At 43.8% G+C, this 20,038-nt stretch overlaps 1 protein-coding gene and 1 non-coding gene across 2 annotated transcripts in view; one reads left to right on the forward strand and one right to left on the reverse strand.

Moving 5' to 3' along the window:
- Nucleotides 1-9,177, reverse strand: part of SORD (sorbitol dehydrogenase) — a 39,118-nt gene extending 29,941 nt beyond the window's left edge. Inside the window, exon 1 of the mRNA XM_032297603.1 lies at nucleotides 8,939-9,177. Within this exon, the coding sequence (XP_032153494.1) occupies nucleotides 8,939-9,004 (66 nt within the window). The 5' untranslated portion in view covers nucleotides 9,005-9,177. The remainder of the gene's footprint in view (nucleotides 1-8,938) is intronic.
- A 10,279-nt stretch (nucleotides 9,178-19,456) lies between these two features.
- Nucleotides 19,457-19,620, forward strand: LOC116564649. Its single transcript, XR_004275022.1, has one exon. It is a non-coding gene; the product is annotated as a U1 spliceosomal RNA (small nuclear RNA).
- Nucleotides 19,621-20,038: the final 418 nt, after the last annotated feature.

The raw sequence follows: 20,038 nt of genomic DNA on the forward strand, positions 1-20,038 counted from the left end.
CTGGCTACATATTTCATATAAGTGGAATCATACACTATCTGTCACTTTGTCACTGGCTTGTTTTTATTAACATAATATTCTCAAGGTTTATTTTTAATACAGAATGTGACAAAACTTTTTTTCAGGGATGAATAACATTCCTATAGAAATAAAATGTGGGAGATACATATATATATATATCCGGGTTGTTTCCACCAACAAAAATGGAGTCACTCATAAGTGACTCAGCTCACAGTAAAACCGCTGACTGCTCAAAGCGACATGCGTATGTATACGGGATTGAGATGATGACACCTGCTGTGGCCAGCCAACCGCAAGGCTTGACGAGAAAGTGAATCCAAGCCAGGCGAGATGGCTCACACCTGTAATACCAGCACTTTGGGAGGCTGAAGCAGATGGATTGCTTAAGCTCAGAAGTTGTAGATCAGCCTGGGCAACACGGTGAAACCCTGTCTCCAAAATTCATTTAAAAAAATAAGAAAGTGAAGCCAAAAGGTAGCTAAGATATGACAATGGGCATTCCTGTGCAGGATCATAATAACAGCCAAGAAAGTGAGCATGGCTGAGAGCCTGTAGAAGCTCTGCCTGTGAGAACTCGGAGACCTCCTCTTCACGAGCAGAGGCTGCGGGAAGTTCTGCTGGGGGAAGAACAGCAACGACACTCCCCCCGCTTTGGTGTTTTGAGGGAAATCTAGATCAGTTCATCAGTCAGCAGGCTGGTCTCTGGAGCTACTTGCCATGGTTCGTTCCCTCTGTTCTTTTTTTTTTTAAAAGAGATGGGTTCTCATTTTGTAGCCCAGGCTCGCGTGCAGTGGCACATTAATAGCTCACGGCAACCTCGAACTCCTGGGCTCAAGCGAGCCCCCCACTTCAGCCTGCCGAGTAGCTGGGACTGCAGGAGGGTGCTATCACACCTGGCTACTTTTTAAACTTTTTGTAGAGATGAAGTCTTCCTATGTTGCCCAGACTGATCTCAAACTCCTGGCATCAAGGAATCCTCCCACCTCAGCTTCCCAAAGTGCTGTGATTACAGGTGTGAACCACCATGCCCACCCCTGCCTCCCCTATCACTACCTGTGTGTGTTGAATACATTTGTATGATTGTTGGCATGTGAAAGCTTTGCATTTAATTGGCCACTGAGTCACTGTGAAACCTCTGGGCTCCTGGTCAGAGTCAGCACAAGTAGGCTGGAACCTGACATGACAGCTGTTCAATAGGCAGTCGGTTCCTGGGACTGATGCTCAGGCATCACCTCCTGCAAGAAGCCTCCCCTGTCCTCACCAGGCTGGGGAGGCAATTCCTTCCTCTCCTTTGCACTTCTCCAGCACCTAGCATTGAATCCACACAGGATAGTTAAGGACTACTTAATTTTCATCAGGGATAAATATATTAAAATTTCCTCCTAATTCAAAGTGTATGAACATAACCATACATGATCCTATTAAATGGTTCTATACATGAAGCAAAAATTCTAAGTCTCTGAGCTTTGTTGGATGCTCTAGTCTGTTTGTGATCTTGATAAGTGCTCACTGCGTTCAGATCTAGGTAACTGAATATTTCCATGTTTTTTTAAAATTGTTCAGTTGAATATCACTTCGCAAAATTTGAATATGTTTTTCCTGGTAATTAATGTTCTTAGTGTAAACCTGATTTGGGGAAAACTACAAACTTTAACAGTCACACTAAAAGACTTTTAAATTAGATGCCAATATTGTATCTGTGTGTACATATTTCTTCTCCTTCGTAATTTCTGCTATGCAGTTTTAAAAGAGAAATTTCCCCTACATCCATAATTCTACTCGCTCCCTTTAGAATAGGGCTACTTTTACAGAATGTTAAATTCCTATTTGTGATATTGCTTGCTTGCTTCTGCTGCTTTTGATAGCAAACAGAGGCAGCCAAATGCGTAGGCAGATAGGGGTGGGTAACCAGTGAAATTCCACCTCCAAGCTGAAGACAGTTTAAAGCTGATAGCCAAGCTACAAGTTAAATCCTGGGACTGGATCAAGAACTTGTCTTCCTATTTGGCCACTTTCCTCTGATTGATCCCCACCCTTCACCTATTTTACATATACCTACCCTTTCCTAATTGGTTTTCTACACTGTTTTCCCCACCTTTGAGTGTTGTCTTCACTTTAACCTTTTTTGCATACTCACAAAGCAGTCAACGCACACTCCCCATCCTGTGCCTACAAAGATTCCAGACCCAGTTGGTAGAGGGGGAGATGGCCTGACTTCAGGGAAGAGACCACCTGACTGGGGAAGACAACCTGCCCTTCCCATCCCCTCTCTAGTTCCCCTCTCTGCTGAAAGCCGTTTTCACCGCTCAAAAAAATTATCTTCCTTCATCATCCTTCAATCATCTGTGTGACCTCATTTTTTTTTCTGGGTACCTTCAGAAAAAAGCTTTTCTGAGGAAAAACTCAGGGCCCACCAAGGGCAGGTACCCAGAAAAGGCTGTCACACTGGCCCTTTGCCCCTCACCAGTGGCATGACCCATGTGACAAGGCAAGGGGCCAACTGAGCTAACAAGCCACCATCTGCAGACCGTGGAACTAAAGGAGCACCATAACACCTACTCTGGGGCCTCGGGGTCATGGGCACCCTTACCTGGGCACTGCCGCATTTCCCTCAAGGAGCTTGCTCCTGTGTTCGTGCCCAGCGTGGCTGCCCAGCCAGATCCCACACTTGCTCATTCATGTGCACCCTCCCACAGGGGATTGAGCATGGTAGGCTGACTAGACATGGCACCCCTTCCATGAGTCCAGTGAAGAGGCCGAGAAAAAGCCTGCAACACTTTGAGAGGAAAATGCTACCCTGCGTCATGGTCTTTCACAGACAAAGGCACTGCCTCTCCAGAGCTGTTGGTGGAGGTGGGAGTGTTGCTGGATTTAATTTTCTGTTTTGAATTTGAAGTGGTTTGTCTGGTTTGGGTTTTGTTTTGTTGTTAAAACATAATTAAGATAAAGGCAAGAAAGATGCTTCTTTGGGCTATTTGTTGCTACTCAATTTCCCTTTTTCTGAAGGAGTTTTAGATTCTCTTTTCACTCTTAAGTGTCTCTGACTGGTAAGGGTTAAGTGGCCTGAATCTCCTCACTATCAGAGTAATCCGGTTTAATCCAACTGTTCCTTCATGACTATCAGTGCCTTTAATCTGATCACATAGAAGCAGCTGGCTCAGGGAAACAGACATGATGCCCAGGACCATCTGAGCTGCCTATGTTCATGCCCTCTCATTGTACAACCCCCTTCTCACCCAAAAATCTTTAAAGTATGGACAACAAGGAGGGGACATTTTGAATGTGCTATATTACAGATATAGATTTATATTATTTTTAAAAATAAATAAAAGTATTTAAAAATGCTTAGGTCAAAGCAATTCTTTTGACCTAAGGTATAATATGTTGCCTCAAAGGACAGAAACTCAAGAAATCTCTTCATGGACCTGTGAGTGATGTTTAAACTTGATGCCAATGTATTATTTTTTTCTGCCCTTTATAATTAAACAACATTAACCCATCATTCTAAAATTATTAATTTTCCTTTAATTTATCATCATCTCGTATAGCAGATCATAACAAAAGCCTGACTACATCCCCTCCACTGTGTTCAGTTTCCTGGAAGTGGAATCTTGTTTTGTTTCTGTACTGCTCCCTGTTCAGATGCTCCTTCCTGAAGTCTGGAAGAGCCGGCTCTCGGGAAGAAGGGAGATAAAGTGTACTCAGAGGGTAGTTGATGAACTGATTTGTAATGCAACATACAGAAATTGAGAGGAACATTTAGAAATGTTTACAGTTTTTGTTTGTTTTGTTTTTTGTTTTAAGACAGTCTCGCTCTGTCACCCAGGCTGCAGTGCAGTGGTGTGATCTCGGCTCACTGCAACATCTGCTTCCCGGGTTCAAGTGATTCTCATGTCTCAGCCTCCTGAGTAGCTGGGATTACAGGCACACACCACCATGCCCAGCTAATTTTTGTATTTTTAGTAGAGACAGGGTTTTCCCATGTTGGCCAGGCTGGTCTCAAACTCCTGGCCTCAAGTGATCTGCCTCCCAAAGTGCTGGGATTACAGATGTGAGCCACTTTACCTGGCTGTTCACAGCATTTTGACATGACACAACATTCAGATATACTGATGCAAACATATCAGTCCATGGCTGATTGGAAAAAATAAAACTGGTCCTTCATTGTGGACAGTTTATAAAGCCCTGTATTAAAGTCTCCAGCACATGCCTGGAATGCAGTAGGCAGTCAACATATTAATTCCCCTCATTTCCTTACCATTCAAGTGAAACCTATATTAAAAAAACAGCTGCCTATCATCCCCACCACCAAACATAGCTTCTGTGAGGGAAAAACTAATTAGACTGTTTTATATCCTAATTTCATGAACCAGTAATTCATTTCCTAATTGAAAGCTTCTGGGTTTCTATATACTGATCAAAGGGGCATAAAGTAATTAAACCAGTAAATACAGTAGAATACAAGATTATTGCCTGGGCCCACATTGTAATAATTTGGTTAGGAAAACTGTCCATGTGTTTGAAGGCCCTGGTCTACCCGCCTGTTTTTAAGTTTGAAATAGCCTCCTGCTCATCTCCACAGTTAGCACATACCATTAACAGCGTGCTGGATGCTGTGCTAGGCCTTTAACACGCACGGCTGGTCCCACTGAATCCTCACACAACCAAAAGATGAATACTACTATTATTCCCATTTCACTGGGAAGTTGAAGTGGAAAATAATTTGTTGAGTCATATAACTAGCAGCATTAGAATGGGAACTAAACCCCACTCTGGCTCCCCAGCCTGGTTTGGGAATTTCGTACTATTTCCATTTAAAGAGAACGCCAGCAAGCTGACACTGTTTGCTTCTTTATGCATCAACCTGGTCATCAGTCCCTCTCGCTCGCTCCAACTCCTAAACATTCTCTATTTAAAATGAGAGGAATAGCAAAAGTCCTTAAGTCTCAGATTATTGTTTCGTTTTCTTCTCCACATTATGAAAGAAAACCACCTGTCTTAGTGTGTGTGTGTCTGACTTACCACCCAATTTATAAATGCTCCTTTTTGCTGTGGTCAAGGTGATCATTAACTAATTAGTAGGAGAGGAGTTTAGTTTTTTGTTCCCTGCAGCCACACAACAAGAAAGAAGAGAATGGTGTTTTCTCCTTAGGCAGTAGGCAGGCTGTGTGATAGGTTTCCTTCCTGCCAGTTAGGGGACAAGTAAAGTGGACCAGGCCGCATTTCCCCACGGAACCACTGCCCTGGATGCTGGCTGGTTCCTGGCCTTAGCTCAGGCAGGAAGGCAGCTCTGGGAAGGGTTCAGCCATTGCTTCCTGCTTCAGAACGCTTTGGAATCCTGCTTCAGATTTTAGGAATGATTTATACACTTTTTGGAGAGCCATAATGATGTAATTTAAATGATACACTTTTCCCTTGAAAATTTATACATTTTCTGAAAAGATTTTAGGAATGAGAGTTTCGCTAAACAACTCGCTTCATAGGAGTTCCTGAGGCACTGAACCATTTTATCAGCAGACCCAACTCCCAGTATACCTAAACAGGCCACAGCCTGCCAGAAATTGAAGGGTTTTTAATCTGTGGCTGGGTGTCTTACATCAAAAGAAGAAAACAGTCAAATTCTCCCCACTTCCCCTTATCTGTTTTGTAATTCATATCCAACTAAGGTTTTGTTTTGTTTTTTCTCCCAAAATGCAACCGCTGACAATTTATTAAGCCCAGGAAATCCTGGGTTTCATTTTGGTCCTCTCGCAGGGAGGAAAATGGGTGATTCCCCCCAAAGCTTCCCCGGGATTGTTCCTCCTAGTTGCTATCTCTGGTTCACTACTGGTACCACTGACCCCAACCCCAAGCCACAGAGCCTATTTGAGTTAAGGAAAAGGCAGAGGAGCAGTGATGCCACTCTGGAGGTTGGGGGTGAGCCCTGTGGAGGTGCTGGTGGAAGACCTTGCCTGGGAAGGAGTGATGAGGGCCCAGAAGGTCTATGTTGAGCCGCAGGTGCCCTGAGGCAGCACAGGCCTCCCTAGTCAGTCTCCTCTGATGACAACTCTCTGCCGTTTCCCTTCCAGTGTTGGGGCTCTCTCCAGGTTAATGTCCTCCTCTTCTTTCCTTCTCACTCTCCATGGTTAACTCAGCCTAGGCAAGCTCAGCCATTCACAATTCCCCATAGGGCACTATTTGGGGCAGGACAACTCTGTTGTCAGGACAGTGCTGTAAAATGAATAAAGTCTGCAGTAGAGCTCCTCAGTTACTGTGACAATCAAACCTCCCTGACACATTTCCAAATGCCCCCTGGTTGGGGGATCGGTACAGTACTGCTCAGTAGAGGAGCAAAGGACTCCGGAGTTTACATCTCCACCACAGATAGCATCCCTGCACTCCAGACCCTACACCCAAGGAAATTTCTCAAAGGCAACTTGTGTCCTGTCGTAGAGACATCTTTTTTTTTTTTCTTTGGCAGAGTTTTGCTCAGTTGTCCAGGCTGGAGTGCAGTGGCACGATCTCAGTTCACTGCAGTCTCTGACTCCAGGGCTCAAGTGATTCTCAGCTTCCCAAGTAGCTGGGATTACAGGCATGCCGCACCACACCCAGCTAATTTTTTTTTTTTTTTTGAGATGGAGTCTCTCTCTGTAGCCAGGCTGGAGTGCAGTGGCTTGACCAGCTCACTGCAACTTCCATCCTCCAGATTCAAGTGAATCTCCTGCTTCAGCCTCCTGAGTAGCTGGGACTTATGGGGGCATGCCACCACACCCAGCTAATTTTTGTATTTTTAATAGAGACAGGGTTTCACCATGTTGGCCAGGATGGTCTCCAACTCCTGTCTTCAAGTGATCTGCCCACCTTAGCATCCCAAAGTACTGGGATTAAAAGTGTGAGCCACCACACCCAGCCTCCAGAGACATCTTAAACTCAAATTTTCAAACCTGATCTCATCATTTTAATCTACTCTGACTAGTAAATGACCCTACTACCACTTCCCATTCTCAAGCTGAGCCTAGGTGTTTACCTGAATCCTCCTCTGAATTCTTCTCCCCAGTTAGTATACCAGTCCACAAGCACAGGTGAAATTTTCTAGCCCATCATATTTTCTAGAGCTTTAGGTTACAGCCACCCCAGCCCAGCCCCTAATCCAGTCAGAGAGTGGGTTCTAATGCAAAGCGGATGAGATTAAGGTTAGTTCCCTGCTCTAATCTTCAAGGCTTTGTCTACAAAATCACAATAGAGGTAGTCTGCCTGAGCAGTGGAAGACCATGATTTTGAGTTAAGGCGGAGCAGAACTTAACTGTGGTTCTGCAGCTTCGTTGCATGACCTTTAAATAGGTTCTGAGCAGATAGAGGGCCAAGGGCCCCTCCCTGTGAGGTCTTTTCTCTCTGAGGCTTCCATCAAAGCCCTCGCACTATGTCATAATGGTTGACTTTGTCTGTCTCCCTCAGTAAACTTGGGAGCAGGGGCTGTGTCCTCCTGTCTGGGCCCCCAGCCCAGTTCTTGGCACATGGCAGGCACCCCTTCATCAGAGAATGTTTGTGGAATGAAATACTGAATTGGAAATCACTCTGCAAGCTGTGTAGAGATGTACCACTTTCCCTTACTCATAGTACCATATAGCATTTGCAACAATAAACACTAACATCCTTAGTTTAATTCAGGACCTTGGGTGGAGGCTCTGAAGAGTGGAATGAGCACCAGAATGGGGAGTATGAACGTCTGAGTCCTTTTCTTGGCTCTGTTAACTAACAAAACCTATCACCTTGGGTATGACACATTCTTCAGCTGAGGAAATGGAGAGTCAGCTGGGGCAAGGGTTCTTTGTCTGGGATCCCCAGGCCACTAGAGGGTCTATAGAAGTGCTTAAAGGGAGTCCTTGAACAATCCGAAATTGTTGCCAAACTCAATCTGTTTGCATTCTGTGGAGGAAAGAGGGGACACCACAGATTCTTAAATAGTCAAGAACTGCTAATCTGGATAAACTTCTGAATTCCTGCAGTTTAGATCCTGACACATGTACTTTGAGGGAAAGGAGGTATAGGGGAGCAGCAGAGATTGCTGGCATTTATCCCACATACCCACTGTCATCCCAGGCCCATCTGAGAGAGACTTTGTCAAGGAAGACTTGGCATGACCAGGGTGCTGACTCAGCCACTCCCTAAACTCTGGTGCCACAAGCCAGGGAGCAAAAGGCAGGGCCCAGGGTAGAGGGCACACATCCAGAATGATCCTAAAGGGCCAGAGGCACAGAATTAGAAAGAAAAACCACTGGAAAGTGAACCAGATAGGGAGTTAGGGAGAGAAGGAGCCTTACAGACATGGGGATTATCAAGATCCAGAAGTATGGCACAGGCAAGGGGAACACCAGGGGCTCTGGGGATGGAGGCTTAGACTGGAAGGGAAGAAGGAGCTGGCACTTCCTGAGCAAGTACTAGGTGCTGGGTACTCCTGTGAGCATAATAATCCTGTAAGGGAGGTTTATCAGTCCCAAGCAAGGGGAGTTAAATAGAAGTTTCGGTGTTTTTAAGTGTCCTCTGGCTCCCCTTTCTCCTCTGCACTGTCTGCCCAAAGAATTCAGTTAGCCTTAGCATTTTCTCTGAAAAGGTCAATGACAAGAGGCTGGACTACGAATCTGCAGCTGGCAAAGGAGAGAGAAAGATTCATTCAATCAGTTTGCAACTGTCCTGGGCACCAGCCACGTGCCAGCCACGGGGCTAGGTTCCGGGAGGCACACGACTAGATCCCTGCCCTTCCCAATGGCCGCTACCCGCCGCCCCCACACCCCGAGGCGAACCAGCAGGGATCAGGGCAGCCAGGGCGCTTAAGGTGCGGGGCCGGCGCCAGGCTGGAATTGGAAAGCCAGGACTGTGGCTGGGCTCAGAGGAGGGTGAGGCAGGGTCGGTAGGCTTCCCACCCTCCTTCCTGGCTTACCAGGCGCAAGTCCCCCGGTCCATGCACCACCAGGGAGAGGTTCTCGGGCTTGGCCGCCGCTGCCATGGAGCTCTTCTGGCTCTCGAGTGCAGCCTGGAGCGCGCGGAACGTGTGGTCGTTCTGGTGGCTCTGCCCAGCAGAGGGTCCAGAAAGGGGGTGAGAGGCGGGGCCTGGGAGAGTCGGCGCACGCAGGGGCGGGGCGAGGCTTCCTCCTGTGTGACACCTCGGGCGGCGCCAGCGTGGAGGGGCGGGGTTACCGACTGCCTCCCGACCCGGGGGCGGAGCGGGGCCTGGGGAAGGAGGACTAGCGGCGCGAAGCCCCGGCGCCGGCGCCGGCTCCACCCGCAGCTCTCTGTTTTTGCCGCTTCACAGCCAAGCACATATAGCTGCTCTGAAAACCGCCTGCGGTGGCAGTAGGCACCAGACCAGTGCTCTCAAACGTTAGCTGCAGAAGAATAAGGGTGGGGAATGTGAGGAACTGTTGCGAATCCAGACCCTCGGGACCAGAACCGAGATTCTGATACAGTAAGTCTAGGTCTGAGGTGCGGCCAGAGAGTGCGTGTTCCTAGCAGTGACAGCGCTGAGGCTATGGATGGGGCATGGTGTGCACTTGGTGGGACAGGTGCTACCATGATGCAGCGTACATGTCTGCCCGGTTTCTCCAGCCCCCAGCAAAGGGCCTGGCACCAGTAGGAGTGAATGAGTTCGTGCATCATTCCAAGGACCTGGTGCATCAGTATAAAAAAGTCATAAGACCGGGCACGGTAGTGCATGCCCGTAATCCCAGCACTTTGGGAGGCCAATGTGGGAGGATCACATGAGGTCAGGAATTTGAGACCAGTCTGACTTTTGAAAATTGTTCGTGACCAATATGATGTAATCCTGTCAGGAATTCTAGACCAATATGATGTAATCCTGTCTTTACTAAAAATTAGCTGGGTGTGGTGGCATGCGCCTGTGATCCCAGCTACTCGGGAGGCTGAGACAGGAGAAACGCTTGAACCAGGGAGGTTGAGGTTGCAGTGAGCCGAGATCGCGTCATTGCACTCCAGCGTGGGCAACAAGAACAAAACTCCGTCTCAAAAAAAAAAAAAAAAAAGCCATGAAATGTAATTTGTGAACCTCTTTTTCTCAACTGGTTCTGCTGCTTCTATACAAAGCAGGATTTCTGTCCAAACTCTTCCTTCCAGCCTCGCAGCCCTCTGAGAAACAGTGAAGTTTTACTCTCTGAGGAGGGAGCAGCCTCTAGACAGGCCTAAATCTATAAGGCCCCTCCCTCCTTTGAGGACGGTGCTCCTGGTTTCATTCCCTACCGTTTACCCTCCCCCATATGTAACCACCCAATGGATTCACCTTGCCTGCTGCCTAGACAGAACCAATTTACCAAGACAGGGTAATTGCAATAGAGAAAGTAATTATGCAGAACCAGCTGTGCAGGAGACTGGAGTTTTATTATTCCTCAAACCAGGCTCCCCAAGCAGTCAAGCGTGTGGATCAGAGTTTTTAAGGATAGTTTGATGGGTGGGGAAAGACTTTTTTAAAGCCACTCAGGAGTGCTGATTGGTTGGGTCAGATATGAAATCATAGGGGACCTAAGCTGTCTTTTTGGGCTGAGTTAGTTCCTGGGTGGGAGCCACAAGATCATATGAGCCAGTGTATCAATCTGATTGTGCCAGCTGATCCATCAAGTGCAGTCTGCAAAATCTTTCAAGCACTGATTTTAGGCTTTACAATAGTGATGTTATCCCCAGGAGCAATTTGGGGAGGGTCAGATTCTTGCAGCGTCCAGCTGAGTGACTCCTAAACCATCATTTCTATTCTTGCGGCGAATTTGTTACAAAGTTCTGCAAAGGCAGTCTAGTCCCCAGGCCAGAAGGAGTTTTGTTTTGGGAAAGGGCTGTTATTTTTGTTTTAAACTATAAACTGAAACTGCTGGGTGCGGTAGCTCACGCCTGTAGTTCCAGCACTTTGGGAGGCCAAGGCAGGCGTATCACTTGAGGTCAGGAGTTTGATACCAGCGCGGCCAACAGGTCAAAATCCTATCTCTACTAAAAATACAAAATTTAGCCAGGCATGGTGGCGGGCACCTGTAATCCCAGCTACTTGGAGGGCTGAGGCAGGAGAATTGCTTGAACCCAGGAGGCAGAGGTTGCAATGAGCCAAGATCATGCCACTGCACTCCAGCCTCGGTGAGAGGAAAACTCTGTCTCAAAAAAAACACAAAAAACAAAAAACAACCAACCAACTAGGTTCCCCCTAAAGTTAGGTCAGACTTTGCCCAGGAATGAACAAGGACAACTTGGAGTTTAGAAGCAAGACGGAGTTGGTTAGGTTGGATCTCTTTTACTGTCTCAGTTATAATTTTGCAATGGTTTCAATACTTTCCTTTGGGTTTTATAATACCTTAATCTTAAGGTGTTGACTAATGAAGAAGGAAAAAGGGCAAAGACCACTCTAACTTCTTCCTGCTGACCAGGGCATGGTCAGTATAGGTGTTGACTGCAAGGTGAGAGCAGTGGAACCACTTTGAAGTTGTCTGAGCATACTCACGCAAGCTGGCTGACAAATGCGTTAATATAGTCATCTATAATTTTAGATCTCATTTAAGAGAACAGACAGAATACTACAAAGTAAATAATGAGTTCTAGCGTAAGGAGTGCAATTCCCAGTTTTAAAAGTAAATATTTGAAAGCATTAATTTGGGGACTTGTAGTCCACAGAAAATTTAGGAATTAGTTCAAACTGCAGAAAAAACTCAAGGACAACTAACAATGGGTGTTTTTTTGTTTTTGGAGCATAGTTTTTCTGTTTCTAGTCCTCATTTTTTAATTAAAAATAAATCACAGTAGATCAACTTTACTTGCAAAATAAGTTTTAGTCTTACTGTGCTCTGCCTGATTATTTGCATAAAGTGTAGCAAGAATAATTATTTTTCACACAGGCTTTTTAAATTGGCTTCGACGGAACTCGTTCCATAAGGAATCTCTGATAAGACTTTTCTAAAGCCAAGCCCAGACATGGGTTTGTACGTTCAAATACCCATGAGGCGGGTAAATTTCTCTCCTCTTGAAGTCCCAAGATAACTTAGGGCTCCTGGGCCTGTTAGAAAGTGACATTCTTTACTTACCACAGATCGGGAACCCTGTGCAGGGACTGCGTAGACAAGGTATGAGGCCAGTTTTCCCAAGGGGCTTTGTTTTTTCTCTTTTGTTTTGTTTTTGAGACAGGATCTTGCTCTGTCACCCAGGCTGGAGTGCAGTGGCACAATCTCTGTTCACTACAACCTGCATCCCCTGGGCTTAAGCAATCCTCCCACCTCAGCCTCCCAAGTAGCTGGAACTACAGGCATGTGCCACCACACCCAGCTAATTTTTGTATTTATAGTGGAGATGGGGTTTCACCATGTTGCCCAGGTTGGTCTTGAACACTTGAGCTCAAGCTATCTGCGCGCTTTGGTCTCCCAAAGTGCTGGGATTGCAGGCGTGAGCTACCACACCTGACCCCAAGGAAGCTTTTATTCCTTAAAGGTAACACACTATTCCAGTCAAAGCCTTGGTAAAAATAACCGGTTTCTTCAATTGTGTCCTGTTGCAAAAGAAAAACATTCTTACCTCACTTATGGAAATAACTGTATTGCCACAAGTTAAGAATTCTCGTGAATAGCTGCCAAATCCTGGAGAAATCAGGAACAGAGAAACAAATATGCTCCAAATTTTGTTTACAGACGACATGTACTTTACTCAGTCATTAAAAGTTGTTAAGTAGCTCAAAAGAAAGGTTTTCTTGGCTCTGAAAAACAATCAGCAATGTTTTAAGCAAAAAGTCAAAAAAGGTTGCTTCAGTCTTCTATTAGTTCATTCCAGGCAGTTAACTTCTGTTCTGCTTGATATTCATGAACATTTCAGCTACCAATGAGAGTCCTGAAAGATTTTTCTCTGTTCTAACATCACAGTCTCCAAAGTTTTCAGAAAACTGCATTTAAGAACACCTGTTAGAATTTTATAGCTGATTATAAAACCACCATTTAAAGAGGATCAAAACAAGACAACAGTTGTCTATAGATGACAAAATGTTTTAGAGCAGCCACAGTTAAAGACATGATTGACAAGGAAATTTGTTACTTCTGTGGCATACAATAATTTAACATAACAATTGTAATTATTACTGATAATATATACTAAGTCATATCATAATTTTGGGACATAATAACACAAAACTATTTTCCAAAACAGAAAATCAAATTTCATGTCTGCATTATTGCCTCTTTAATGCTAAAACTAGTTTTTAAATAAAATGTTGTAAATTATCCAGTTTTAATTAGTTTGACCATAAGGTGAAGTTTTATAAGCTTTTTAAGACCCCTGTAAACTTTTTAAGACCCCTCTTGTTAATTTTTCATTAAACAACAGATTAATTTTCTAAGAAAACCCTGTTATTCAGACACATGGGCCAAGATTCTGGTCTTGCATTCGTGGGCTTTTATGTTCAACCTACAGAAAAAAAAAGTCCCCTTCAAATCTTAGCCAACTTGCTCATACCCACAGGACTTTCTGTACAAGACCAACCCTCCACAAACACCTTTCAACTTGCTTAAACCTTCAGTTTTGTCCTGCTACTCCTTTAAGTTAAGACAGTCTTTAAAACCCTTTGAACTACACATTAATTACATTCCCTTTGAGAAAAACCATATTCCCATACCTTATTTAATCTTTTATCAAAAGCACATTCTACTTTCCTTACACACCTTATATGTAAAACTATTTCTCCAGTAGTCTCAATTACATGTTACAGTGTTAACTCTTAGTAACTCGTTTTTGGTGAAAAACCTGATAAGCAAGTGGTTTTAACTATGTACTGTGGAGCCTAGGACATCAGACAGAAGTGCAGATAAGGTCTGACTCCAGCATAGCTAGAGGGCATGGCTAATTCCGCATGTCCCCAGACCTTAGTTAGAATTTCTAATGGCTCCAAAGTAGGTAAGTCTAACAATTTTCAAAAGTCAAAGACCTTAATGCATTTAGCAAACCTGATATCTGACCTAATTTAGACCAAATGTCTGAATTTTGAAGACATTTTCTATTTTACCAATAATCTTTAAAACTGTCTTTATTTCCAAAAGATCACTAACATCATGTGAACAAAAAAGTATTAAAAAGTTTCTATTTTTCTGACAAAATACTTGATGTGTTTATTTTTCTAAGCCAATTAGAGCTCTTTTATATAAACATCATGCACACAACACATATACATAGACAGAAGGTCTCGTAAGATTTTTCATTTGCCAGTTTCTTAATTGGATTACTGGATTCAAGGTGGCGCCCTTGGAGGAATAGCACCAGGAAAGCATGCTGTTTCTAGGGCCTAATAAGAAGGCACAGCTGGAAGGCAAAAACATATCCCCAAAATTAAGGGTGCCATTTGTATACTGCATCCCAGATCCCAAAAAAAGGGATATACTATGGGAGATGATAGTGCAATGCTTCTACCATGCATGTCACTGCAAAGCAAGCCAAAGCCAATCAGCTCATTTTGCAATCAGCCCATCCCCCATGGGAGGCTTCTCTCAGCTGTGGGTGGGGCTGTTTCTATACCTTCCAGGTGGCCAAAAGCATGCTTCTCTAATCCAAAAATCCAAGAGCAAAATATCCCTCCTAACTGCCATTACCCACCCCTTAAAATATATTTCCTACCTGGTTATTACACACCAAGACTAAAAGCTCTCCCATAAGGCAAAGTAATTTTTGATACCTTCCAAAGTAAAAAATGTCAGGTAATATAATGCAAAATAGAACACAGCCTTGGATTTTGAGAGGGATCTATTCTCTTTCAATTCCTGGGGTTCCATGAGGAAAACGGAAGTTTTTCCCAGAATGGGTCTGTGGGACCTCCTGTATTTTTCCCTAAGAGTCCCAGGCTGTTAGAACTTATTTTAGGTGCTCTCATGTGGACATCAAGAGTGTCAAGAAGACAAAAGTGGAGAAAAACAATTCAGTCAACTGAGAAGAAGAAAAAAACCCTTTATTTTTATTTTATTTTATTTTTTTCCTGGCAATTTTCATTTTTAAAAAACCCTTTTTTAAATAATAATAATGAGATCCAAGAGGAGAAAAAAAACAACATAAAGGTCTTTTAAATATATGTGCAGTTTGGATATCTGCTTTTAATCAAGTTGATTTTAACCTTACAGCTCTTTAAAAAATTATTTTTTAAATATCTAATTACTAGACTCTAGCCAGGTCAGACAGTCAATATTCCTTGCTTTTGAACTTTACCACAGGTACCCTCCCATGTGAAATTAATGTTTTAAATAAGGTTATAATGGATGCATAAGGTGTCTCAAAGAGATAATAAGCAGTTTCTTTTTTTTTCTTAAACAAGATTTAGAGTCTTCCCAAAGGTAGTTCAAAGGAAAATTCAAGACGGGAAATCAAAAGTGGTCCACAGGGGAAAACGAATAAGTGACAAAAAGTTATGCAAATAAACTAGAAAGGACTCATTCCCTAAGCCAAGAATTGAACCCAGGCTGCCATTGTCAAAAGACAAGCCTTTAGCTACTGAGTTACAGCATTGAGCAGTTTCTATTGCTCTTCCTAGAAGAAGCCTAGGGCAGGCAATTTTGAGCTTGCAAAGGCTTTTAACTGCTCAAGATAATTTTTAGGGTTAACTATGACATGAACCCCAAAAATCCTGTCCTCTGGATGGCAGAGACCAAGAGAAAGTATCCCCACATGGTCACAAGGTGAGGCCCTTAAGGACACAAAACAAGACAAAGAAATTTCATCTGGTGTTGGTTTCAGGTACACGCAGCAAAGTTTGTAACTGAGCAGCCTTCCAGGCTGTCTTGAAAAGTGGGGAATCCTAAACCCAAATTCTATCCTGTGATACCCTTCTCTTCATTACAGAACAACACAGAAAAACAAATTCTTAGCACGAAGTGCACCACATTTGCTACAGCCTAAGACTAGTCTCACAAATCCTTTCTTCTATTAATCAAATCCTTACAGAGGAGACAGTGATATTTGCCATTTACACACGGGGGGTGGGGGGGGCAGAGAGAGAGAGAGAGAAAGAGAGAGAGACAGAGACAGAGACAGAGAGAGAAGAAAAGAGAGACCAGAAACTTGACTGGTAAGAAATTCTTACTCTTTTTGCCAGCATACCAGGTTTCTATGTTCCCTTTCTCTGCAGCTTCTAGAAGAATAGAGCAGCTTTTGATGAACCTGCTCAGTGTGCCATACCTGTGGGGGCCAAGCCCTGCTACAAAAGAAAATCATCCTTTTCTGTTTTATGGAACTAGCAAAAGTTTCTCACTTTTGCAAGATGCTGCCTGACGGGTTGCATGGGGAACTGAATTAACATTTTCCATCCCGGCCGAAGCAAAATACACATAACTCAACAGATACTAGTCACCTCGTTCAGCAACCAATATTGACCTGGCAAGGCTCAAACTATCTCATGTTGGCTCCTGTAGTCTTTGATCCACTCCAGGTGGAGAGGGATGATCTCCAACTGGTAATTCAATGGGTGGTCTCTGGGCGAGATGAAGAGTGGACAGTCACCCCATGTCAGGCCTGTTGAGCTTTCTTCAGGGCTCACCAGATGTAACCCGACTTATGGAGGGTTCTCCGAGTTAGGCCTGCTGGACATCCATCAGCAATTCCTTCAGAGATCCCCTCCACACACACAACAAAGACAAAACAGGCAGAAGGCCTTTGAGACACAGATTCCAGACCCAGCCATAAACCAAGAGTATTCCTCCAAACAAATCCCCTATTCTCCATCCAATTAGATACTCTGTAGTGGGACTACAGACAGACACCCTGTGATGGGGCTAAAGACCGACACCCCATGGTGGGTCTATAGACAGACACCCCGTGAGGCAATTAAGAGACAGCAGCATCTCCAGAGAGGCAGGCAAATAGGAGAAGGAAGGGGCTGTTGGCAGCACCTAGAATACTCACCAAATCAGACACCCCATAATGGAGCTACAGCTACAAACACTCCATGACAGGGCTACAGACAGACACCCCACCATGGTGCTACCAACAAGTATTCCACCATGGAGCTACAGACAGACAGCTTACCATGGAGCTACAGTTATGAGACATCTCCCAGGACTAATTTTCTATTACTCTTAAATCCATGCACATTGGATCAGCAGCACTCCACCACTAGAGACAGTACCAGAGTCAGCCTGCAGTCCAAAAGAACTAGGTGGCCACTTGGGCTGGCCTCTGGATCTGTTGCTGGAGGGGGTCTACCAAACCATAGGCAGGTAGCCACAAGGGCAATCCTGGGCAAGCCCCAAACTTGTAACCACCCAATGGGTTCACCTTGCCTGCTGCCTAGACAAAGCCAATTTATCAATATAGGGGAATTGCAATAGAGAAAGAGTAATTCACGCAGAACCAGCTGTGTGGGAGGCCAGAGCTTTATTATTACTCAAATCAGTCTCCCCAAGCATTCGAGCCTACAGGAATTGGAGTTTTCAATGATAATTTGGTGGGTGGGGGAAATCCAGTGAGTCAGGAGTACTGATTGGTTGGATCAGAGGTGAAATCATAGGGAGTCAAAGCTGTCTTCTTGGGTTGAGTCAGTTCCTGGGTAGGGAGCCACAAAATCAGATGAGCCAGTTTATCAATCTGGGCAGTGCCAGCTGATCCATCAAGTGCATGGTCTGCAAATATCTAAAGTACTGACATTACTTTTCACAATAGTGATGTTATCCATAGGAACAATTTGGGGGGGTCCAGCTGCGTGACTTCTAAATCAAGATTTCTACTCTTGTGGCTAATTTGTTAGTCCTACAAAGGCAGTCTAGTCCCCAGGCAAAAAGAAGGTTTGTTTTTAGGGAAGGGCTGTTATCTTTGTTTTAAACTATAAATTAAAAACTAAGATGCCCCAAAATTAGTAGAGACTATGCCCAGGATTAAACAAGAACAGCTTGGAGGTTAGAAGCAAAATATTAGGTCAGATCTCTTTCACTGTCTCAGTTATAATTTTACAATGCTGGTTTCATAGACACCTGCTAATCCTCTTACCTAATCCAATAGACTTCCCCCCAGCCCTTGAAGTTGTCTCCCTGTGGCCCACCCAACATATAGGGCATAGCCTGTACTTTCACCAGTAATCTGGTAAAATTATTCCAGTGCATTTTGGGGAGTAATTAAAGTAAAATTACATTTTGGGGAATAATTAAAGTATTCTCGTTTGTATAATGGTGAGTATCCCTGCCTGACTTAGGAGACTGGGGTTCAATTCCCCGACAGGGAGTAATTAAAAAAAAAATGTAAAGTAAAATTACTCCCCAAAATGCACTGAGTAAATGCCTCAAAATGCACTGGATGCCCACTTATGGCAAGGCCTCATTTCTTAACCAGAATGTGGTAAAGTGTTCTCTGCTGCATAAAAGCCCCCAAAAAAATTTGATGATGAAGAGGGATCAAGCTCTGGATCCCTAGTAATGACAAAGAGGGAAGTGAGTGTGTGTGTGTGTGTGTGTGTGTACACACGCGTGCACACATGTAGGTGCAGGGTGGGAAGCATTACAAGATGTACAAGGCAGTGGAATGGATTTTTGCAGGGACTACTTATAAAATCAGTCAGGTCCTTTGCTTTTAGACACCTCCCATAGGTCTTAGCTGTACATGACTGGTTCCTCCAGTAGCTCCTGCACTTAGCAGCTAAGAAGGCCTTGCTTGGAGAGACAAGGTACCTGCCTTCACTTGCACACTGAATTTAAAACCCAGTTTAACCCTCCTTGTTTTGTGGGGTTTCCTCACAGTCTTCCAAGCATATCCTTCCAATGGGTGAAGCTGAAGGAGAAGACACCAGGAATGGCTTAAGAACTGAGTGCCCTTCCAAGTTTGAGCAATTATAAATGAAGCGTCTGTAAACACCTAAAAAAAAAAAAAAAAAAAAAAAAAAAGAGCTGAGTGCCACTTTAAGTAGATACTTCTTGGACTTTAAGTTATGAAAACAAAACACCCAGAACCAAAGTAAAAGCTGCTGGAATCATGACACAACAGCCACACTGGAGTTGTATTTGTTTTCTCCTGAGCAGTAACACTTTAAAGTTGTCCTGAAGGTTGTTGTCTGGTAGCAGAGATTTGGAGAGGTGGAAGGTAAATTTATAAATATATTCCATGACTAGAAAAGCAAAAGGATGAATTGATAAGGATTCATTTATTTTTTTTTTCAGAGCAAAACTTGATAAGGTGTCTTAAGAAGCAGGCATTTTAAAAACAAAAAAACCAAGTTGTTATTATGGTATTGTGACACTTCTGCATAATTTCCTAACAAAGACCAGCATTCATAGTGCTGAGGAACAGACTTTTCCAGGCATTTTACTGAATAAGCTGTAAAATTGCTAGCTTTGCCTTTGCTGGTGGCCTGCGAGGCACAACTTCTCTGGGCCTCTGCTTAACTTTCCCAAACAGCACAGCACTTTGAAACACCCTCTCCACTGAATACAAAGAACAAGTTGTTGATAAAGCTCTACTATCAAAACTTACTTGGATACTTACCTGGCAGGGGAGATGCCATGATCATGAAGGTGGTTTTCCCAGGGTGAGGCTCATTCATTGCACTCTGTAGCTGTGCTACTCCTGTGATTTTCCCAGATGCAGGAAACTCGACTGCATAATTTGTGGTAGTGAGGAACTACATTCATGTTATCCGCTAAAGAAAAAGAAAAAGACAAAGAAAAAATCTTATTTGGAGTTTAAAATTTAATTAATTAAAAATTTTTCCTCTGGGGCCACATATCTAGGGGAAACTTTAACCCAGCACAGATACTGGGTCTGGACAACCTGCAATAACCTGGTGTCTGTGATGGGTTAATGTCTGCTCTTAACTCATCAGAGATACTGGGTTATTGCAGGTCTGGATTACGTTGTGTACTAGCAAGAAAAATCAGTGTGCCATTGGTTCTTGGTATTCCCAAAGTCACAACAGTTATAAAACCCTGACTATAGCTTTCTTCATTGCTTCATCAGCTGTTTGTTACTTAAACCTAGCTATACACAACAAAAGAAAGAAGAAGAAGAAAAAAAAACAGTTTCTTGAAGAACTTGGAAAAAAGGTTGACAATGAAAGTTA

This window comes from Sapajus apella, unplaced genomic scaffold, assembly GCF_009761245.1.
Source record: "Sapajus apella isolate SASKATOON/1434 unplaced genomic scaffold, GSC_monkey_1.0 scaffold37, whole genome shotgun sequence".
In the NCBI taxonomy this organism is placed as follows: Eukaryota; Metazoa; Chordata; class Mammalia; order Primates; family Cebidae; genus Sapajus; species Sapajus apella.